This window comes from Diplotaxodon limnothrissa, linkage group LG16 (genome assembly GCF_057381915.1).
Source record: "Diplotaxodon limnothrissa isolate DT_005_m linkage group LG16, D_limnothrissa_male_GT1.1, whole genome shotgun sequence".
In the NCBI taxonomy this organism is placed as follows: domain Eukaryota; kingdom Metazoa; phylum Chordata; class Actinopteri; order Cichliformes; family Cichlidae; genus Diplotaxodon; species Diplotaxodon limnothrissa.
The window spans coordinates 14,981,941-15,004,315 of NC_140611.1; the positions used below are offsets into that span (position 1 = coordinate 14,981,941).

At 41.3% G+C, this 22,375-nt stretch overlaps 1 protein-coding gene across 1 annotated transcript in view; it reads right to left on the minus strand.

The window, feature by feature from the left end:
- Nucleotides 1-4,671, minus strand: part of kcnh3 (potassium voltage-gated channel, subfamily H (eag-related), member 3) — a 187,855-nt gene extending 183,184 nt beyond the window's left edge. The window contains exon 1 of the mRNA XM_085374900.1: nt 4,596-4,671. Coding sequence (XP_085231026.1) covers nt 4,596-4,671 — 76 coding nt within the window. The remainder of the gene's footprint in view (nt 1-4,595) is intronic.
- Between the last annotated feature and the right edge of the window lie 17,704 nt (nt 4,672-22,375).

Consider the following 22,375-nt stretch of genomic DNA (forward strand, 5'->3'; position numbering starts at 1 on the left):
ATGTATTACACAGCATTTAGCACAAGTGCAGAAGTATGACATTTGAGACGCACCCATCTGAAACACATTAGCACATTCCAGTTATTTACATCCTCTTTAGCTCAAATTACCACTGTGCCTAAACACAGCCTCGTGGAGCTTGCAGCATTAATGTAGATTTTCAGTCTTTTTATTTGGTGTAGAATATAATGAGTGCAGCTTGCTAATACCATAAAGTGACAAAGGCTAGGCTACTCATTATTAGGACTATCATTACATCTATTCCTGCCTGACAAAAGACCAGGAAGGGGGTGGGGGTTAAGCACAAAAAGCCACAGGGGAAACACACACGAAACACAATCACGCTTCACCATTAATCTGTTTTGTCAAACATAAGCGGGCACACAGATACACAAACACGGGCACGGTGAAGTTTTCCTGCCTGTAGGTTTGAGGATATGTGCACTTGTTTTCTCACTTACACGTATGCACATGGACCTACCTGTAAAAAATATGATGTGAAAAACAAAAGGGGAAGGTGGGAGGCAACTAATGAAGGAGGAGAAACAGAAGCGAGGGGTGATGGGTGGAGAAGAGAGGACTGTCAGATAATTTGACACTTGTCTCAGCTGTTAGAGTGAGAAAGTGAGAAAATATACCTCATTTCTGTGTGACTGGAGCAAACAGGTTTTGCTGCAAAGACAGTATTGTGTGCATAACATGTTCAACATAATAATTCTATATATTCTATCTTCTAAACTAAAATATGATACAAGAAGATTTTGTCAGCAGCCCAAGTGACACTTTTATTGATTTAAAACTTTCAAATCCATGCTGACATTAGTGCAAAATTTGTAAAGTCTTGATTTGCAACTTATTTTATTTGGTTCTATCTGGGAAACACAGCAAGTGCACCTTGTTTTTAAAATAATATAGAAATTCTACTCTTGACAGTATGATAGTTTGTCCTTCTTCATGCACGTAATCTCCTTTTGGATTTTTGAATGAAGTATGAGTAAGGATGTTAGCATGGCTCCTGGCAGTTTATGCAGAGTGCCAGACCAGGAAGTCCATGTGATGAGCACAGCTCTTGGCCTAACCTGATTAAGACCAAGCCAAGACCCACTCAATTAATAGGACCAATTGACTCAGTCCCACACAGCTGCCGTCTTTTCTAGGGAGCACTGCAGCAAATGAACATTGATTGAACCGAGCACGAGGTTTATGCTGAGGACTAATTCCTTCCATATTCTTCCTCACCACTTTCCCCCAGAATGATTTCTCTATATTAAAAATTCCAAAAAATCTCAATGATAACGATTGCAAGAATCCATGAATGACAAAATGAAAAAACAAACATTAAATCACAGATCATTTGACAAATGTGTTTAAAACGTGTGACTCTGTATGTTCTTTCCGTCATGCTGTTTGAGAGCTGTTGGCTACAGCATTCACCACAACAGTGGTCTATAAATAATAACCTTCCTCCAAGTGTATGATTCAGAAGCTTTGATGTCTGCAGTGGGATGCAGCACCTCGAGCCCATATGTGTGTGACATCATGTCTGTTCTTATATCTAGATGGAATCTGTCTCTTTAATTGTTTGAACTCCTTCATCTACTGCCAGCAGACGAGAACATCAGCAACACATCTTCAGTGTCAAATGCACAAAAATTACCTAAAGTATACAAAATCTTGTTGTTTTACACTTTGGATGAAGTAGCTCAATTTTGTTATGTGAGGCTAATCAGTAAAATATTTCAGATAGAAATGAATGGAACAACTGTCTTGAGTGAAGATTGGGCCTGCAAGTTTTTTTTATTTGCTGTTTTCAATTAACTGTAAGAAAATTTTTGAGAAGTGTTTTTTTTTAAGCAAGTTGAAATCTTCAAATTAGAGGTTTTTTTTTAAAAGCATATAATAGCAAACTTTGGGTTGATCCCAATGAGTTTGATGAATAACTAGATCAATTTAACTGATTATTGAAAAAGTGGACAATTAATCCTCTGTCAAGAGACCAGTCAGTAAACTGACTAACTGTTGCAGACCTGTTGCAAAGGCCGGTTTTATTAAGCAGTCAGCTGTAATGTGACGGATGCATTAAATACAGTTCTTGTTCACGTACTGTAGCAAAGGTTGGAGTACATTTAAGACAAAGAAGGTAACGACTCACATCTCAAAGCTTCCTATTTAAATCGATTTACGTTTCTTGATTGTTTAAACAATCACATATCTGCTTCTGGAACCTGTCAGAAGCAGATTGGCATATTAAAATACTTTGCTTCATCTAGCCAAGCTGATAAGAGCACCTGCTTAAAAAAGTGGGTCCCAAAAATGAAGTAAATCCGGCCCTGCTTGTGTCATACATCATGTTACATTAAAATGCGCAGCAGATTTAGATTTTAAAACTGCAGTCATTCCTTTTATTGGTTTGGGCATTCTCCTATTGTAACATATGCAAATTTTCTATCGGCAATGTAGAAGAGCCCTGTCGATGAAATGACTGATTATTATGGGCCTAGTGCAGCACTGATCTTATTAAGCGTTCAGCCATGAGACGATAATCTGCAAGCAATACATTTCTTTCAACCAAGTCAAAGCAGGTAATTGGCCAAACCCAAGGTGTCCAAAAAACAAGGGTTGTCCAGAGCATTTGGCTCTATACATGCTGCTTCCTCACAAAACTGTTTACCTACCAGCCTTTGTTATGCCCAATGTCACAATACATTAAAATTATTCCACTTGTGCAAATTTAAAAATTGTGGCAAAGAGGTTTTTGTGTTGTCAGTGAGGCCAGTATGGATTGGCTATGTACACTTTCCGTTCTCTCCAGGGTGTGTCTTCAACAGCCTTTCCTGCTCTGAACTGAAGGGACTACTGGAAGTGCATTAGTGGCTTTGCCACATTTGGCACGGAGTCTGCTAAAACAGTGGTGCAGCCGCACAAAGCAAACAGTCTTGAACAACAGAAAATAAAGTGCTTTCAGATATCACTCTAGCAGGGATGAATGGCATTTACAAGTAATTGTTATTGCCATTTAATTCAGCTCCCAACAAAATGGCTTTTCACAGAAACACATCAACACACCAGTATTCACTCAGACACAAAGCTTCCATCACCTCTACAGAGAGACGCTTGGGTGGCCTTCTCCCATTCGCACCAGTGTCGGTTTTAATGAGGAGCTAATGCCATACCGTTTAAAAAAAACACATATCTGCACCTGTGTCACAGCCAGAACCCAAATGGATTTATATTTAGACGTCTGAAATGTCTCCCTCTTCCACAGGAGTAGCGACACACACTCTCCCATCCTGCCCTCCCTGCCTCCCACAAGCTCCTCTGACAGGCAGAAAGGCCACAATGAATTCTTGACATCCATTCGTGTTAATTACAATGGCTTCACCAGTACGACTGGAAACGTGTAATTATCACCACCTCGGCAAGTGGAAGGCCTGTGTTTTAGCCGCTCACAGGGAAACAGTTCCACTTAGACTATTTCTTCTTTAGACAACGAGGGCGTGAGCGGAGTCCTTAAAATTTCGGTGTCAGCCAATGTGTGGCCTGCGTGTGCTCTAAGTGTTTCCTATGAATAATGTGGAGCTACACGATACAGCGCTAGGAGACTTTGTAACCTTTCTTCTCACACTTCATGAAGACTCGTGTATACTTTAAAGTGAGAGATTTTAAATGTCCAAACAGGAGAGGAAGGGAGAGGAGTTAGAAAAACCTTGATTGAGATCAGGATCTGCCTTTGAGCTTCTTGCTCCCTGCCTGGTCCCATAATCTTTTCTATCCCGCTCTCACACATAACTGGTTTATTGAAGTCACTGGCTCACCACCGCTCACAGTCTCACATAAACTCCAATCACCCTGAATAATTGATGCAAAAAACTAAAACAAAACAAAAAAAGGGAGAACTGAACACCCCAAACACGATATAATCTCTCACCCGCCTACCTACCCAGCATGGGCCCAAACACACATGGGCTGCTCATTGCATCTGTTCACAAGACACTCTTGCCAAAGACAGAAAAAAATAACTGGCCTGTGCATCCTGCCTCCTCTCTCTCCCCGGCATCTCTATTGTGCTTGAACAGAATAGAGTGCTATGACAGAGATCAAACTAAGGCAGGACTCCCGTGTGCTCATCCTGGGTGTGAAGTGCAAACGCTCTGGGGAACCTTTCTGCTAAAACTGCATCACTAAAACATGCAGATGACACAGAGTTAAGCTTGGACACAGTGTCCACAATAGAAAAAACTACAGCACGAAATAAAACTGAATTAAACTAATCCCACTTCATTTCTTAGAAGCAAAGAGTATAAGACTAAAACTGTTACTATGGAACTTAAAGCCATCACGCAAATTTTCCATCAGTGGCTCTGAGAAAACGTTTTCCTAGAGCACGTCACTATTTAGACGGATACATGTGGCGGAGAGAAGCGCACATATTTGTTTTTACTTTTAAAGTTGCATACGTGGAAAATACTCCTAAATGTATATCAGTCACATAAAGATTAATATTGCACCGTTGTTTTCTATCAAGAACACGGTTTAACTGCGTGTAATAGCCACGAGATAATGAGCTCATCAGAGAGCTCCTGCTTGTTACTCACGGGTGCCATCGAAGCGGGTGGCTATGGTGTCCAGGAAGGTGTTTTGCGGGGCCAGTAGCCCTCTCATTACTGGCATCCTGCTCCGGGTAGACTGGGTCCTCCTGCCTCTGCGCCCTGGGGCAGCGCTTGACTCCTGCTCAGACCCGAAACTCGGCAGGAAGCGAGAGGTGCCCGGTGCGCATCCCAGCCCCTGGAGAAGCGCACCGATTCGAGATACGCGCGGTGGCTCCACCTTGGCACCGCGGGGGTTGTGACCATAATCAACTCAGCACAGAGCGAGTCTTAACCGTGGGATGCACCTGTGCACCTCCCAACGGGGGTGAAACAACCAAACAAATAAAAACGCCAGTGTGCGCGCGCGCTGTTACGAGACAAGGATGGATGCAAGTTTTGGTGCTGATGGTGAGTGGAGGTAATCTTATAGCTGCAAGCTCCTCCTCAACTCTCTCTCTCTCCCTCTCTGCGTTGTTATCTTGCCACAACTGAGAGCAGATGCCGAGTCACATGACGCCTTTCGGGTCCTTGCCAAGCCGTGGTCCTGTTTCAAAGTGGAGGTGGGAAACAAAAAAGAGACTGGTTTGGAAGCCAGTGGCCTTTTCCTCGATATGATCTGTAAAATCCAATTAAACGCAGCTACCTGTTGGGTGGGGGAGAAACGCTCCGTTTGCTGTTTGCTGGAAGCGAGCCCTGCGGAGGCTGTGTAAGTGCTGGAGGCTGGATTACACAAAAGGCATCTTTGCGCATCTTACAGTGTCTTTATGAATCCGGTTCCTAAAGTTAGAAATGAACACGGAAAGACCTGCACATTGTATTTCTGGCTTTAACGTTTCATAAGGGTGCTATCAATCAGGATACAAGATAACTGGACTGTTCCGCTCGCTCTTGGGTTTCCTCAGACCGCATGGATGCGTGCAGTTGAATACAGCGGAAGGAAGCTCAGATCTCGTATTAAAGTCTGCTTCCGCCATCTCCTGGTGGAACAGCGCAAGTTAACCGGATAGTATCTTGTCTGAATTACTGTAGTACAAATTTTATTATCTGAAACCAAATTCTGTATCCTAAGTCCTTTTGTTGAATCTGTCACTTTTCTTGGAAAAGCATAATCAGTCTTAACCTTGTTAACCCGATTTCGTTTGTAGTTTTTCAGAATTCCTAAGAAACATTTCTCGAAACATTTCACTCTCAAATCTCAAGTTTCACAAAACGTCTGAGGGGGGAAAGGGAGGGTTTCCTTTTTTGTCGAGAACTCTGAGGAAAAAGTCAGAATTCTGACTTTTATCTCTTTCAGAATTCATCTCAGAAAAAAACAAAACGCACCCTCACTTTTCCCCCCAGTGGCCCAAATCATGTTTCATGTGCCTCACTAACACATCACGATAAGATAGAATCAGATCAGTTCTTACATTAAAACATGTTTCCTGCACATTGAAAAAAGCCACATTAGGTGGTTCGAGCATCTGGTTCGTCAAGGTGAGGTCTTTCAGCTGTGTCCAGAGCAGGTGGACCAGGACACGCTGACTTGGGAATGCCGAGGTGTCCCCGTGGCCTTGATAAGTGGCAGGAAAATGATGGATAGAGTACAGTATTTGAAGTTTTAGCATTTCACGTTTATTACTTACAATATAAAATATAAATAAAACACAATATAAAACTAATAAATATGCCGTGTAACATTTTACCTCTTGCTGTTCATGGTAAAATTAATATAAGTAATAATTTCCTTTTGGAACATGACAATGCTGACCATGTGCTATCTAGGACAGATATCTCTCTCCCAGACACCTCCAGATTCAAAAAATGATCAGAGAGACTCGTGCAGTATTATTCAACCACTAATGTTTCCTGTGAAGATGGAACCAAATGTTTTTGTTGTTCTTGTTTTCCACATTTCCTTGACCGAGGTGTGTCTGTCACATTTTTGGTTTGGTTTCTCTGTTTCTCTGCTCTCACTCTTTTATCTCAGCCCACCCTCTCTGAGCACAGTAATCAGTAATCAACCTACATGCCAGTCATCTAGCAATCAGCCCTCTGCTACAAAAGCCAAGCACAAACTGCATGCTTTGCTCATACACCTTGGTCTTGCCTACTGATAGTCTACAGCTTTGTTTGCCTGCCAGTCTTTCAAAGTTTAACTTTCATTGGAGTAAAATTTCATTGTGACATGTAGAAAACATCATGCCAGGTATCGCTGTCCTGATTGGTCCTGCAACAGGAGCGATGAAGCTGCCCTTTCTATCCTGCTCTCTGTGTTATTATAATGGGTGCTTGATGGCGGCAGGGTAAATACACAGTGCACAGGATGCAGTAGGTGGAGGTCGGTAATCGGATCATTTTTCCTTGCTCAGTAGACCATGGATTTAATTGATAACGTTTAATATTCTATAAAATGCAGGGAGATGCAAAGGAAGATGCAACATTAGGCTCAAAACACAAGCACGATGTATAATAATATGACCGAGCTAAATTACTGTGAATGAAAATAATGCCAAAGAAATGTTACTGTCCTCGCTGACTGTGACTTCTTCTGTAACATGGCACAAACTGTCTTTGTACCTCACAGAGGAGGCAGTAAGGTAAAGATACGAGAAGAGAGGAGTTAAGACATTATTTAAATCACACAAACAGTAAATGGCAAAACATGGAGCGAAGGAGGTGGTCACTTCTAAAGGAATGCTTATGTGTAGACACCGTCTCTCACCATGGTTTGTATATTCTGTCTGTGGCCAACAAGGGTGCAAGCACAAACCCTCCATCTGCTTCATGAATCATGAACTCTCCTAAGCCTCCTCTCTTCCTATTCCTCTGCATTTTGACACATCCTTCATAATAGCATACTGATTTTGGTTTCCATGTCACAAGCTGGATGTTCTATAGATGTCTCATAGAGCATGTCTTTGAGGAAAAAGATGGGTTTGTAATTCTGTGAAATGCTGTGTGAACACATAATAAAAATAAAAAGAATAACATTTGGTACTGTAAAATTGGTGATATTATCATAAGTGCTTCATATTATCATGAAAACACTGAGGCTGAAAACCAGGCTGTGATCTTAAGGTCCTCAAGAATAAAAACAGGCCTGTGTCTGAAGTGGAAATTAGTGGACTTCAGAACAAATGGAAATCACTGTCAGTTTACAGAGTTTGTCTCTGCATCCACCCATGCAAGTTAAAACTGCCTCCTGTGGCCCTCGTGGATGTAGAGCCAATAATTAATTAGCTAGTTTGAGATGGACTGTGACAAAGCATACAATTCTGCTGGTCTGTGAAGACACCATTAACACTGAAACACACTCTCGCTGGCTACTTCATTAGGTACATTTTGCTAGTACCAGGTTGGACCCTATTTTGCCTTCAGAACTGTCGTAATGTTTTGTGGCATACATTCAACAATGTCCTGGAAACATTCCTGAGAGATTTTGGTCCATCTTAGTGCATTTTCTGTAAATATTTTGGCTCCACATCCATGATGTAAATCTCCTGCTCCAACTTTAACCCAAAGCTGCTCGAGTGACTGTGGAGGCCATTTGAGTACTGTAAGCTGACTGTCCCATTAAGACTACAGGTGCACTGTAGTCTTAATGGGACAGACACGGTTAGCAATACTCAGGTAGGCTGCAGTGTTTAAACTATGATCAGTTGGTTTATACCTTATTCTAACCCTACAGCCCTACAATGTTGCAGCTGAAATCAAGACTCAGAAGTCCAGACAACATTATGTGGATCTTGATCTTGAACCTGTGTAAACTGTAGTCTCAGTTGCTTGTTCTTAGCTGACATGAGTGTGGTCTTCTGCAGCTGTAGCCCAACTGCTCCAATGTTCAATGTGTTGTTTTGACCGGTGCACTTCCTCATAGCTTGGTTGTAACAAGTGGTTACTGAGTTACTGTTGTCTTCCTATCAACTCAAAGCAGTCTCCTCTGACCTCTCTACATCAAAGTGTTTTCCCCATAGAATGGATAGAGAGATACTCTGAGCATCTCTCAATGTCTCTCTGTCTCTCCGGTGAGTGTATGTACGTTTGTGGCAGCCCTGGGGCATGGCAGTTAATCAGGATGGTGAAGAACTACTTTATAAAGTTAATTATTCTGAATCTGGTTTTGATGCTGTTTGATCACGGCTTTGCCTCTTTTCTGTTAATAAGAAGCTTACAAAGACTGTGCTGTGAAGCCTTTGAGCCAATTCAGTTACCAACACATCAGAAGACAAATACCAGGCAAACCAGATAACACTCACTGATAATGCTAACACATGTAAATGTAGCACATGTATCAAACTGCCCATGTGTTATAGGGGGAAAAAACATAACACACTATTCTTCACCAAATTAATCTCAGCACAAAATTTAATAATGATAAAAGACTCTTGCACAGGCTACAGTGATGACCACATTTGATGTCTACTTGTGAATGTTAGGTGACTCTAAAGGGTGGACTCGTGGCAGAAACACACAGAGACTCGGGAGTGCAGTGAGTGAGGTTTATTTACAGTGACAGGGTAAATGTACGATGATGAGGAGAAAACGAAAGCACAGAGCTGGGGGCTGGTGGCGTACTTGAGCGATCTAAGGGAGAAGGACAAAACAGAGTTAAGGGGTGACTGTTATAGCGGACGCCCTGGACCACTATCTCTGAAACATGATTCGGTACTGTTCCCTGGTAATAACGTCCGGTCAGAGACGGGGAATGATGTCAGAGTGGAAGACCTTTATTTACCACGAGCCCATGTCCAACACCAACACACACTCTCGCTGGCAAGTAAGGATGTGGTTCTGCAATTAATACAAATAAGAAATAACATAAACATCTCTCTCTCTTGTTTAGCATTTCTCACACTTCAGTATTACAGAGAACACCATACCAGATTACAAATGGACAGAACCAGATAACAGGAAGGAGCTTAGCATAATAACATAACAGGTTTCATAGACACAGAATCATAATCAATTTAGGCCAATTCCCTCATTTGTGAGTCAACACCACCCTCTAGTGGACACAATTGCTCACTCAAACGCCGCCATGTGTACGCAGGCTTTATAAACAAGAACAGATTCGTATGCTAGCTTAGTAACTCCATCATAGTCATTTAGGCAGCTCACATTAATTTTCTTAGAGACAGGGATGGTGGTTGTCCTCTTAAATCATTTTGGGACAGCAGACTGGAGCAGGGAAAGGTTAAAAATGTCTGTGAAGACACCTGCCAGCTCATGGGCACATGCTTTGAAAACCCGACCTGGAAAGTTGTCTTGTCCAAGAGCTTTTCGAGTGTTTACTTTCCTGAAGTATTTACACACGCCTGCCTGAGATATTTGAAGAGGGCAGCTCTCCTCTTCCAGCAAAAGCTCCTGAGATATATGTTTATCAAAGAGTGCATAGAAGGTGTTAATCTCATCAGGTAGAGAAGCAGTTACCTCCCTGACTCTGCCGCTGTTTCCTTTGTAGTCTGTGATGGTGTTCAGATCACTCCATATGTTATTGGTGTTGGAGTTGCTGTAGCAGAGTTCCACCTTTTCTTTGTACTGTCCCTTGGCCGTCTTTATTGCTTTCCTGAGTGCATACTGGGATGTTTTGTATTTATCTGGGTCTCTAGATTTAAAGCCCGCAGTCCGTGCTCTGAGCGCTGCGCAGACCTCTCTGTCAACCCACGGCTTCTGGTTGGGGTAGGGTTCATACAATAGCCCGTGGTACAACGTCATTGACGCATTTGTGAATAAAGTCTGTTACGTACTCAGATTAATTGTTGACATTGTTGTCAGCGGCAGCCCAGAAGACTTCCGAGTCTGTGATGCTGAAGCAGTGATGCAGGCCACTGTCTGATTGGTCGGTCCAGCGTTGAACTGAATGTCATGGGCTGGTTGCTTTTCAGCTTCTGCCTATAGGCTGGCAGCAGGAGAACCGGGGAGTGATCTGATTTTCCAAAGGCAGGTCGGGGCGGGCTTTGTAGGCATGTGCGTATGGAGAATAAACATGGTCTAAGATGTTCTCACCACGCGTTGGAAAGTTTAAGTGCTGGTAAAACTTCGGCAGAACTTTCTTCAAGTCGCCAGCAATGATAAAAGCAGTCTCCAAGTGTAACGTTTCCTGCTGGTTGATAATATCAAACAGTTCGTCCAGTGCCTGTGTGGTTTCAGCGTGGGGGTTGGGATATAAACAGCAGTACAGAATACCCCCGTAAACTCCCTGGGCAGATAAAAGGGACCTCATCTGATCATAAGGTGTTCAAGATCAGGAGAGCACCCCGACGAAACTGTCTGTACATCAGTGCACCACCGTTTGTTGGTCATTGTGCACACGCCACCTCCCCTACATTTACCAGAGTCCTTTGTTCTGTCCTGGTGGTCAATGGAGAGTTCCTCGGGGACAATGGCCACGTCAGGGATGGAAGGGTCCAGCCATGTCTCTGTGAAAACAAAGACTTTGTAGTTCTTAATGTCCCTTTGGAAAGTCAAAGGAGATTGCAAAGAAAAGCGTCTGGACTTCTTTAAGTTGCTTGAAGACGTTTCGCCTCTCATCCGAGAGGCTTCTTCAGTTCAGAACTGGAAGACACAGCTTATCTCACAGGAGTAACATAATTTTACTCACCCTTCCATTCACTACAATCGTCCTCTCGTCCGTCAGCGCATCAGATGACTACTCAAGCTCTGGGTTCATTGCTTTTCCTCCAGCAATCAAAGAAACACACTGAAAGTCACGCCGGCGCTTCAGAGAGGCCGAATGCTGACAACCTTCTAGCAGTTTTCTCACCATCCGACATGCAGCCCGCTACGTTGATCCATCCAGTCAGCTCATCTCTGATAAATCCAGTTATGAAGTGATTTCGGAGGCCCGCCACTTCAGCAAAAACCAGTGGGGTCGCCCACCAGCGAATGAGCAGCTCCTCTCATGTCACTCTGAAACGGACCCACACGCTGAGCAAGTTAGCCGAAAAGCCGACAGACATCAGCACCGAACCCAGAAGCCACACCGTACCCATGCTCCCAAGCAAATCGCAGCTCCAACAGCAAAAGCTACAGCATACTTCATAGCTCCACCCATCTGGCAGCGCCAGTTAGCAGGGACAAGCTCAGCTTTGTGCTCCTTCCTCCTAACACCATTTACTGGAAGCTGGAAATCTGTTGCTCTACTGTTTCTCCATTGCCGTGGTGTTTTCTATCCCTCATTTTGCTAAAGGGTTAACTGATGGCACGACCATAGCTGGACTGGCCATCAGGCATTTGCCCGGTGGGCCGATGGTGATTTTTTGTTTTTATGGGCCGATGACTTCATTTTATGTATTTATTTATTTTTGTAACCGTATAAACAATGAAAGGTGGTGAATTGGCCAGATGCTGGCTGATGTGTCAAAATAAGTCAGTTGTTTAGTGGTGGCTATAGCAGAGCTTCTACAGAGGCCAGCAGGTGGATGAGGGAAAGGGGAAGCAGGAGGAGGAGAGACCCGAGGGGGCCGCTGGTCCGAGCTGAATTTCAGGTAAGAAGTTATGACCTGCAGTCTAGCTGGGTCAGATATAAACCAAGTTTAGGTGTAGTTCATTTTCATTTTTACAGTCAATAACTTGTACTGCGTACTAGCTAGCATGACAGAGTTTCTATACAGCTGGGTGGGTGCTATGATGTTACTGATAGTGAACTTTATTTTATTCATAAGGTTAGTTAGTAGAGTTGCCAACCGTTTGGTAAAAAGTGGAATCGTCTCGTATTCAGAGAAAATATTACACGTTTCGTATTGAGCTGAAAAGGAACAGTTTGTACCGTACTTCAGCTAGAATGGAAAAAGACACAAAGCTGGAGTTATTCTGTCTTTACGCTGTCAGCTGCTTCTTCTTCGCTCATTCTCTCCCCCTCCCTCTCCCGTTTCTACTTCAATCATGAAACTGATCAGTGATCAGCTGATCGGCTTTTCTCTCTTGTTTGTTTATCGCCCACTTTGCGCCAGAAAGAGGAACCCAGCGGATGTCGCGCTAAACAACAGCAGCACGTTTAAGCTTGATCAGCTGTTGTTAGAATTTATTTAATATTACTTTCTAGTATCAGCTGATGTTTGCTGGAGCCACAGCTGTAAAAGCTGCTGGTCATGATATGGTTTGGTTATCTGGTGAGAGGGAAACATGAAGATGAAACCAGGAGATGTCCTTACTGGATCATCAGAGCTGAACAGATGATGGAGAAACAGGTTTACATTTTAGGTGACATGAATGAGTTGAAGGGAAGTTATGAACTGTTTCTGAGAGACAAATAACACCAGGATCCTTTTTTAGGTAGCTGACAGCTGGTAACTGTGCAGGGGCGGGTCTAGCAAAGTTTTGCCAGGGGGGCAGGTAGGGCATTAACAGGGAAAGGGGGGCATAAAGAAATACTTTTCTTTCTTATTCTCATTTAAAATGTCTAGCTTTTAATAAATAATTATCTGAATCTTACAACTAACATTTTAATTTGATGTAAAATGTATAGAAATCATACATATACCAACAAGACAGTGTATATCATTGTCACAACAGCGTTCGTTTTCATTCCAAGGCTTTATGGCTTTAATACCTGGTGGGCCGGTCTCTAGTCAAAATGCCTGGGCCGATTTTTGGTCCCAGTCCAGCCCTGGGCACAACACGCAGTGAATTAATCTGAGAAGGTGCATTAAAAAATAAATGGCCGGGCCAGCGGTGCAGGGCTCACAATAACATTATCAGCTGATGCATTCAACAGAGATCTATTAAAGTTTGTTTGCTGCTTGTGTGATTACAGATGCAGGGAGAGTTATGCTTCCCAGGTTTCCACTGATGACTGAGCCTTCAACCTGCAGCAGATAGAGGACGTTCAAGAAGCTGCTGCTGTCCCCGTCCAAGAAGATGCCACGTTCTGCACCCCGCACTTTCTGGGCCACCAGCTGGACGTCATCGCCGTCGTCGTCGGCCCCCACAACTGTTTCCCCGTCGCCGCCCGCACGGTCGGCCCCCAGAACTGTTTCCACGTTGCTGCTGTTGCCGTCCGCACGGTCGGCCCCCTGAAATGCTTTCCCCTTGGCTCCTGTACTGTCGGGACCGGGGTCGGCCCCCTGAACTATGTTTCTGGACTCTATTCCCTGCAGCCCATGGTTGTTATTGGCCCACCTGTTTTGTGCTTTTCATGGACATTTTGTGTTGGACTATTTTCTGAGTTCCTGTGATGGACATTTTGGTTTTGTTCCTTATATAAAAGAAGAACTTTTCCCCTCGGTTCCTCCTCCATCAAATCTCTTTCAAGTACAGGGCAATTCAAAATCGATTTAGGCTACGTCCACACGTACACGGGTATTTTTGAAAACGGAGATTTTCCGTTTTCGTTTTAAAAAATAATCCCGTCCACACGTAAACGCAGAAATGAAGGAAAACGCTGCTAGGAACATGCCAAAGCAACAGGTGGCGATATATTCCCAACCGTGCAGAAATGTTGGCCAATCAGAAGTCTAGAAGCCTCGGACAGTAACTGTGTGTGTATATGTAAGCATTTAAACACTGCAGAGAGTACAATTAACAGTAACAGTATTGTAGAAATTCATTTCACCGAAACAATAACGTGGCGCACAGTGCGACGTCAAAAAAGGCGCACACCTTTGACACTGCGTTTTATCTGTGTGTGGATGGATTTATGTGGATGGACTAAAGAATTTTAAATGAAACATGAAAGCACATAGTGCTCAAAACTTTAGCTGTCTGTGACAATGAACTAAAATAATAATATTTGTCAGGTTACATGGTTGAAAGTTATCACTTCATAAGATCACTCAGCAGTAACATGATTGTAAGTACAAGCTCCTGTTTGACTCTCTAAAAAAACCTTTCATATTTGAATGTCCTGAAGTGCACAGTGTGATGTAAAAAAGTAGAAGCTAAAAGTACAAAGAGTATATTATATTCTGGATCTAACAGAGATCCAGTGGAGAGAAGCCCAACAACTACTCTTTCAAGAATTTTTAGATGAAAGGAAAGTTGGAGACTGGCCTATAATTAGCTAAGGCAGCACGCTCAAGAGATGGCTTTTTAAGTAAGGGTTTAACTACTACCAGTTTGAAGGCTTGTGGTACATCATTCATATGATTGAGCCATATGATTATTACTCCATTATAAAATATTATATTTTTACCATATGTCATAAAAATTATGACTGTCATAACTTTTTATTACTTCCTATATTGTGTCCTGTGTCATAAATCATTTGCTTCACAGAAAGTGTGTGAGTGTGTGTGTGTGTGTGGGGGGGGGGGTTCTCTCTAGCCTGGCTACAGTCATGAAGAGAAACCTAGGGTTTTCTTCAAACAGTGATGAATACTGAGATGTTCTTGCTTTTCAGAGGGCTTTTTCATAAAGCAGCAAACCATTTTTTTCAGGCCAAATGATGATCTTCTAAATTTGGGATACATCATTTCCTCTCCAGCTTAAAAGTTATCTGCTGTAAGTTGTGCATTTGAGGGTTATACCAGGGAGTCAAGTACCTCTGACTTGAGGCTCTCTTTTTTTACAGGAGCTACAGTATCCAGAGTCATACATATAGTGATGGGGTAAAATTATTAACAAGATAATAATCTGGTTCTTTTCCATTTTGAGAGAAGATAGTTGAGTCTAATAACAGATTAAATGCCGTGCTGATGGGGTTATTTTTAGCAACTACATGGATGTTAAAATCTGCAACATCATAAAATTCTACTGGAAAAACAGAAAAGCTAAAAGGTATCTCAACTCTCCAGAAAAACAAATGTAACAGGGCTCTGGTGGGGCATCATTGTTTTTTTTACATTACTATTTAGCTAACCAGATACCATATAATATGAAACTGATTAACTCAAATCCAGTCCACAACTCCTGGATAGAATTAGAACAAATAGATTGTAACAACCTCAAATTTCCTCTCTTACTCTTTTAAATGCAATAACAGTTTCAAAAAACAGTTGATCTCCACCTCAACAGCTTGATGGAAAACCCTTGGGATTGCAATTCTTTGGCATAATCTCCAATTTGGCACAATCCAGATTTTCAGATTAACAGAGCAACTCTTCACTTTAGAACATGGGAGAAGAAAAGAATCTCACATTTTCATCACACCTTTATAGATACTAGGCTCATGTCAGTCTCTAAGCTGTTTCAAATATTAGACAAAAGAAATATTCTCTACTACCTACAACTTAAAAATGCAATTAAGAAAAGATTTCCTATGCTTCACATAACTGTACAAACACCTACATTTGCAAAGGACATCTCACCTCTTTTCCCAAAAAACAAAAAAACTCTCTTTCAACTACATAAATAAATTTTTGTCACAAAATCAATATACATACCCATCTCCATGCTTGACTTTGTATTCAATGTATTCAAAACACTGCAGGCACATATTTTCATGCGCTACGGCTGTGTTCACCTGTTCAGCACTCAAAATCTTTCCTCTGTCTTGGGCTGCAGAATCCCATTGTCTCCTCATTTGTGCTTACTCATTCACATAACTTCAATTAGTCTTCCAACCAAACAAGGTAAACCCACACTCAAAGCCAATAATACTTATCAACTGGAAAAAGAAACAATCACTGAGCATTAATCATTGGTTGAATATCCTAATTGAGCACATATCAATGGAAAGAGTATCTGCCTCTTTAAAGAAAAGTATGACACAGTTTATTGAAACATGGTCTCCATTCATTAACTTATTAGATATGACTCTAGAAAGCTGATTTTGCCTGTGATCGAATTCCACAATGGATATTCTTAATTGTCCTTTCTAAGCATATCATTAATTCTAATTGGGTCTCTATATTGCTCTATCGTTAACTCTTCAATTCTGTTTTGCAGTTTCAAGATCTCAGTCAGGATTGGTGGCTCTGACTCCACTTCCGTGTCTGACGTGGGGTTGGTTTTGGACATCACCTGTCTTGATTCTTTTAATGCACAGTACTAGTTTAGCACACATTGACACATTTAACTCATAACTATATCTATGTAATGCACAGTAGGACTCTCTGTAGGTGTTAAGGGCAGGTTGGGATGCTGTTGGCGAGTCACGTTGCTGGATCAACTGGGAGAATAGGGGTTACGAGACTTGTGGGTTGGTCATATGGAGGTTTATTTTATTTTCCTGTATTGTCTCTTGTCACCAGGTGGGTCAAGAGTGGCACTGAATACGTGGGGCAGTGGGGCCGGAGGCTGCCTGATTCTTTCCGACTTGGCTCTCCCTCCCCTTTTCTTTCCATTGATCTGCCTCACATGTGTTGCCTGTGTGTTCCAGCCCCAGGGTCCTCCCTGCGCGCCTGCTCCCTTGTCCCTTTTTTCCATCTCTCTGTGTTGGCGCTGGTTGGTAATTCTTTTCTGAGCCCCCCCCACCCCCTTTCTGAGAGAGAAAATAAAAGAAGAACTAATCCATATAATCCATATCCATAATCCAATAATTGGCTGCATGATTCACCAGCTGACACTCCAGGAAGGACACACACTATTGGCGCACTACCCCCTAAGATTTTTTTGCCATGGGGTTACAATGAGCCTTCATATTTCTTTTTGGCGTTGTTCCTTCTTGTTTTCCTCTTCCATGCAAGTGTCATGACTCACTTTCGGCAGTTTTGCACTACATCTGGGTGGTCCATTGAACTTTTCATTTCTTGGCCAAAGGCTGAGCGTAGAATGTCATCACGAGAATGCTTTACTGGGAAATCTCCTGTGGAGTGAATTACTGCAGAAGGGTCTGCTGAGACATCACAGCCATCTTCTCCTCCCAGAGTCGGACGAGGTTGACTGAGCGTAACAAAAACACTACAGATCTCTATCAGTCATGAACGCACACTGCCCAAAGACATTATTAAACCCCGACCAATCTGTTCCCAGAATTAAGGGATGCATCAGGTGGGATTCTGACCATGGCCTAAATTCTTTGTGTTTTGCCCTTGTAGTTCATTTCTGGCAGTACTATGAGATATTTATGAATGTCCCCATGCACACACCTAACCTCCACCCACTCTGCCTCTTTGATGGGTTTGATGGACCAGAAATGAATGCAGTCCCTCCACGAATTGCTCCATCACCACGAGCTTAGCCAGCTCAGCCTCCCTTTACCTGGGACCAGGTTGTAGCCATCGAGTCACCACATCATAAAGATCCCTGATGTGTGGAAAGGGCCAGGCCCATCCAGTTGTCCTGAAAGTGGCGATGGTGGTTCTCTGGGTGAGGCCTAGGCGATTCACAAATAACCAGCAGCCATCTGCAAAACAGGCAATTTTTGTGCTTTTTATCAAAGTTTAATTTACCCATTACCCCCAAAGAATATTCAGTGGTGTTTGACACAATAATAAGAGGTGTGCTGCAAAGCCCAGGAAAGACGGAATTAAACTGAACTAAATTTGGCTACATATAGGAAAATTTTGCTTAAGCAATAAAGTTAAGAAAGTTTATTTTAAAATCCTAGATAATATATACCCAGTTAAAGACATTGCAGAAGTTTAGGCCCTGCATTAGCATTTCAGTTTCAGAGTCTTAGGTGACAATGTATGCTAGGTGATCGCCTCACATAGTCTCTCTCAGTTATAATATGTTCTTAATATGAGTTATACACTAAAAAAATCATCTGTAAAATATATCATTTGTTTTATTAGTGTATATATGTGTTATAATGATTTACAACCAGTGTTAGGCAAGTTACTTTGAAAAGGTAATTAGTTACAGTTACTAGTCACTTCTTCAAAAAAGTAACTGAATTAGTAACTGAGTTACAATATCATAAAAGTAATTAATTACTAAGAAAAGTAAATATTGTGTTTCTTTAAAAAATGTTTAAATATGTAAAACAACTTGAATCCAGCCTTAATCAAAGTTACTAAAACAATAAAAAATAAATTACTAAACATACTTGAACATACTAAAACATATATGCAACTCTCTGTTATAAAACTAAATATATAATTGAAGTAAATAAGCACCTAACAGAAATAACTAACAGTAAACATTAATATATATGTATACAAACTATTCAAATGTTACTGTGATAATATAACAAAACAGCAATCAGATAATATTTTATAGTTGTAGAGAGAATTATTTTTAAAAAATTTGTAATAAATAATACAATAAAACATAAACAGGCTGCAGCTGACTATCAAATAAGTATTAAATTAAATTATGCTTTTAGCAATGTAGTGCAAATTAAATGAGCCAAACTGTAACAACTTTAGAGAACTCTGGCTAAACAAGTATTTTCTTCAACGCAAAAGTAAATAGTTGAGGTGATTTCAATTTAATACTGAAAAAGTACACTGTATAATAAAACTAAAACGTTTTTATAAGGTATAAAAATGTAATCAGGTAATACAAAGTGTCAACTCCATGGCCATTTACAATCTATTTGAAGTTCTTGCAGTAGATGTATATGTATGTCCTCTGCTTTTTTAAAACATGAAGAATTCTTATTTGTCACATCCACAAACCCCTCACATCCATTCATCCTAGCCGTTAAAAAACCAGTGGTAGTATCTCAAAACAAGGAGCTTCTCATATTTCTCATCAGAGAGTCTGTTCCTCTTTGGAGAGAAGACGAGCTAAACAGTCCAAGGCTAAAGAGTGTGTCTACTGGGGCACTGGATGGCGTGGCTGCATTGTATCTGAGTGAAATATTCCTTATCAGTACATATCTATTCAGAGAGTCCATTCCATGTGATCCTGATTTGAAATAATCTATGACTTGACTTTCTGCAGTAGTAGAGGTGTTGTCCTCATCTTCAAAGGAAAAAAAGTCATCCTCTGTGGTTGAGTCTGTGCTAAGTTGGCATGTTGGTGTGCTGGTACCTGCTCGCTGGTCTTTGTCAAGGACAATTTTCCGGCACCCTGCCAGCAGACTTGCCTTGGCCTTGTCTTTCCTTTCCTGTGTCCGCAGGCAATGTAGTTTGAACTTGGGCAGAGTCACAGCAGCCAAGAGAGCATCTTCACTTTCCAACACCTCTGAAAATCTTGTTTTCTGAAAGTAAAGTATGTAAAGCATATATTATACAACCTATCTATACACATAAACACACACACCACATTATATATCATGTGCATCTTTAAAAATATATTGCATTTGACATTAAATTTTTCATAATTGTTCTTTTTAAAGTTCTTACTGTGACGACTGCCTCTGGAAGATTTTCAAGAATTTGCAGGTCACTGCTCAACTCCAGGGTCATAAACATCAATGTCTCCAGTGTGGGTAGCAGTATCCCATAAAAAGTGTTGTCTTCTCCCTGAAGAATGTCCAGGTCCACTGTAAGTGGCCTCATGGCAGTGCAGTACTCCCTGATGAACTGATGTTCCCGCTCTGTCATGGCGGTCAACCCAAACTTGGAGAAGATGGTGTTCAGCTCAACCAGAGAAATCTCACAGATTTGAGGCAAGGAATCATAAAACAAATTCCATCTTGTAGTGCAAGGAACTAGCAGTTTCTTTCCAATAATGCCATCCACTGTCTCTGCAGCCACTGTTGAACGACTGGCCTTGTTCCATAACCCTGTTCACTTTGTGGTAGCACTTCTATATACTGCCTTTGTTTCTGTTTGTGAAAGTAGCCACTTGTCAACATCATTACAAGAAACAAGACTTAATGTGTGCGATGCACATCTCTGGTGTGGCGGCAGAGTGATCATCACACCTACATTATCATCATTGTCATTATCATCACCAACACTGTTTGTAAAAGTTACCTCATCCTCATCATTCTCAGAGTCATCCTGCTAAACTGGCTGGTACTTTTTGAAGGCCTTGACAAAATTAGAGCCATTGTCCATCACAGTTGATGTTATTTTGTGGGACATGCCATAGTGTGAGTGAATGTTGCTGGTATCTTGGCAATAAGAGACTTGAAGGAATCTGACTCGACTGTTGATAAAGGCAGCATGTTCTCAACGACATACCTGGCTATCAATTTGTTTAATTCAGTCTGTGTCACAGTCAGAGATGTTTGTGGAGAAGAGAAATCAAGCTTAGACTGCTTGGATTGCGTCACTCCATCTCCATTGCTCGCTGAGCTCATGTTAGCCTCACCTGGGTTTGAGCTGTGCCTGCTAGCATCAACACCATCATTCTTGGTGACCAGTTTTGTTGAAGCATGTGACGTTGAGCTTCGTAAGATTTGAATTGCTTGTAACTGATGTGGAAAGGCACTTTGTTCCATGGCATAGGCTACATTTTACATACAGATTCTTGCCTTTTATCTCTTTGAGTGAAAAATGTCTGTACCTCCACTTAAAAAAATGCTAACTTCGAATTATTCATTGACTTTTGTTACTGTGCTATCTGTTTGTATGTGAACATCTGCCCAAGTCTACCACTGATTGGTTTTCCAATGACTACCTTACTCTTACCCAGCCAATCAGCAGCACTCGTGCGATTCTTTTGCCCTCCTACCTCCCAGTAAGCGGAAGACAGATGGAAAAAATAGTAACGCATCCGTACCGCTTTTTTCTTGTTAGTAACGGTAACGGTGTTGTAACGATAGAAATAGCAATTAGTTAGATTACTCGTTACTGAAAAAAGTAACGCCGTTAGTAACAGTGTTACTTGTAACGCTGTTATTCCCATCACTGTTTACAACATTATATTAGGCAGAAAACTTAACAAATAACTCAATGAGGGCACTGTATCATGTTTTGATGAAAAAAACTTCACCTGCTTCATTCAACTTCTGCTGCTCCTGGGAAAATATCATATTCACCAAACCACATATTAATCACGTCTGTCAAGAACTTCTCCAATGCAGCACCACAGTCAAAGTACTTGCAAACAAAGAGGCAATTAAAATGAATGATATGTTGTAGAAATGTTATGTAAAGTTGTGATTCTCTATTATATTTATTTTGTATTATTGTTCTGTTATTATTCTTTTAGTATGTCTCCACTGTTATTCCCTTTTATTCCTGGCATTAAGATGTTCTGTATATACTTGGCAATTGCTAATAAAGTTTTGGGTAAAAAATATTTCCTGTCAATGCAGATGGGAGGAGAAAATGGCAGCCAAGGTGAAAGTCCTTTCAGCCTCCATTTAGTGTTGAGAGCAGAAAGAGGAAAAGTGGAGCTGAGGCAGGGTGACTGCTAACGCAACATTCTTGTTTTTGTGCTGTCAGAGTCTCCTCCAGAGGCTTTGACTTTTACCAACCTGCTATTGGAAAGCAGCTTTAGTTCTGAATAACTTTGCTATTGCAATAAGGTTTCTTTGTGCTCCATCTAGCCTGCTGTTTCCTATAGAAAAGTCCTTTAGTCTACCTACAAATGTGATATGAGGACAGCAAGAACAGTGCAGGCGTTCTGTTTTATGGTGATCTATTAATGCTATAGTGCACTAACATTATTATAAAATCATTTAATATCAAAATCAAGGAATAACCATCTAAATATTAACAACTGCACAATATAGTGAGGTAAGACAGAAACAAGTTTAACATACTACTACTACTATTACTACTACTACTACTACTACTACTACTACTACTACTAATAATAATAATAATAATAATAATAATAATAGTGGGCGATACACTACTACTTCTGGGTTAACCTTGGATTTTCTGTTCTTTGACGGTGGTTCACTCCTTGCGGCTCCAGAGCAGGTAATACTCCAGCTATAAGATCATTATAAAGATTTTTAACCACCATTAGATAATATCTCTGATGTAGCTGACCAATGAAATGGCCCTTTTAGACTGGTCAGATACTGCCAACACCACCCCTTTCCTATGAAAGTGCAGGGAAAACCCTGAGTTAACATACATGATGACCTAATTTATGTGACCATTTATCCTGATCTTCATATTAGAGTA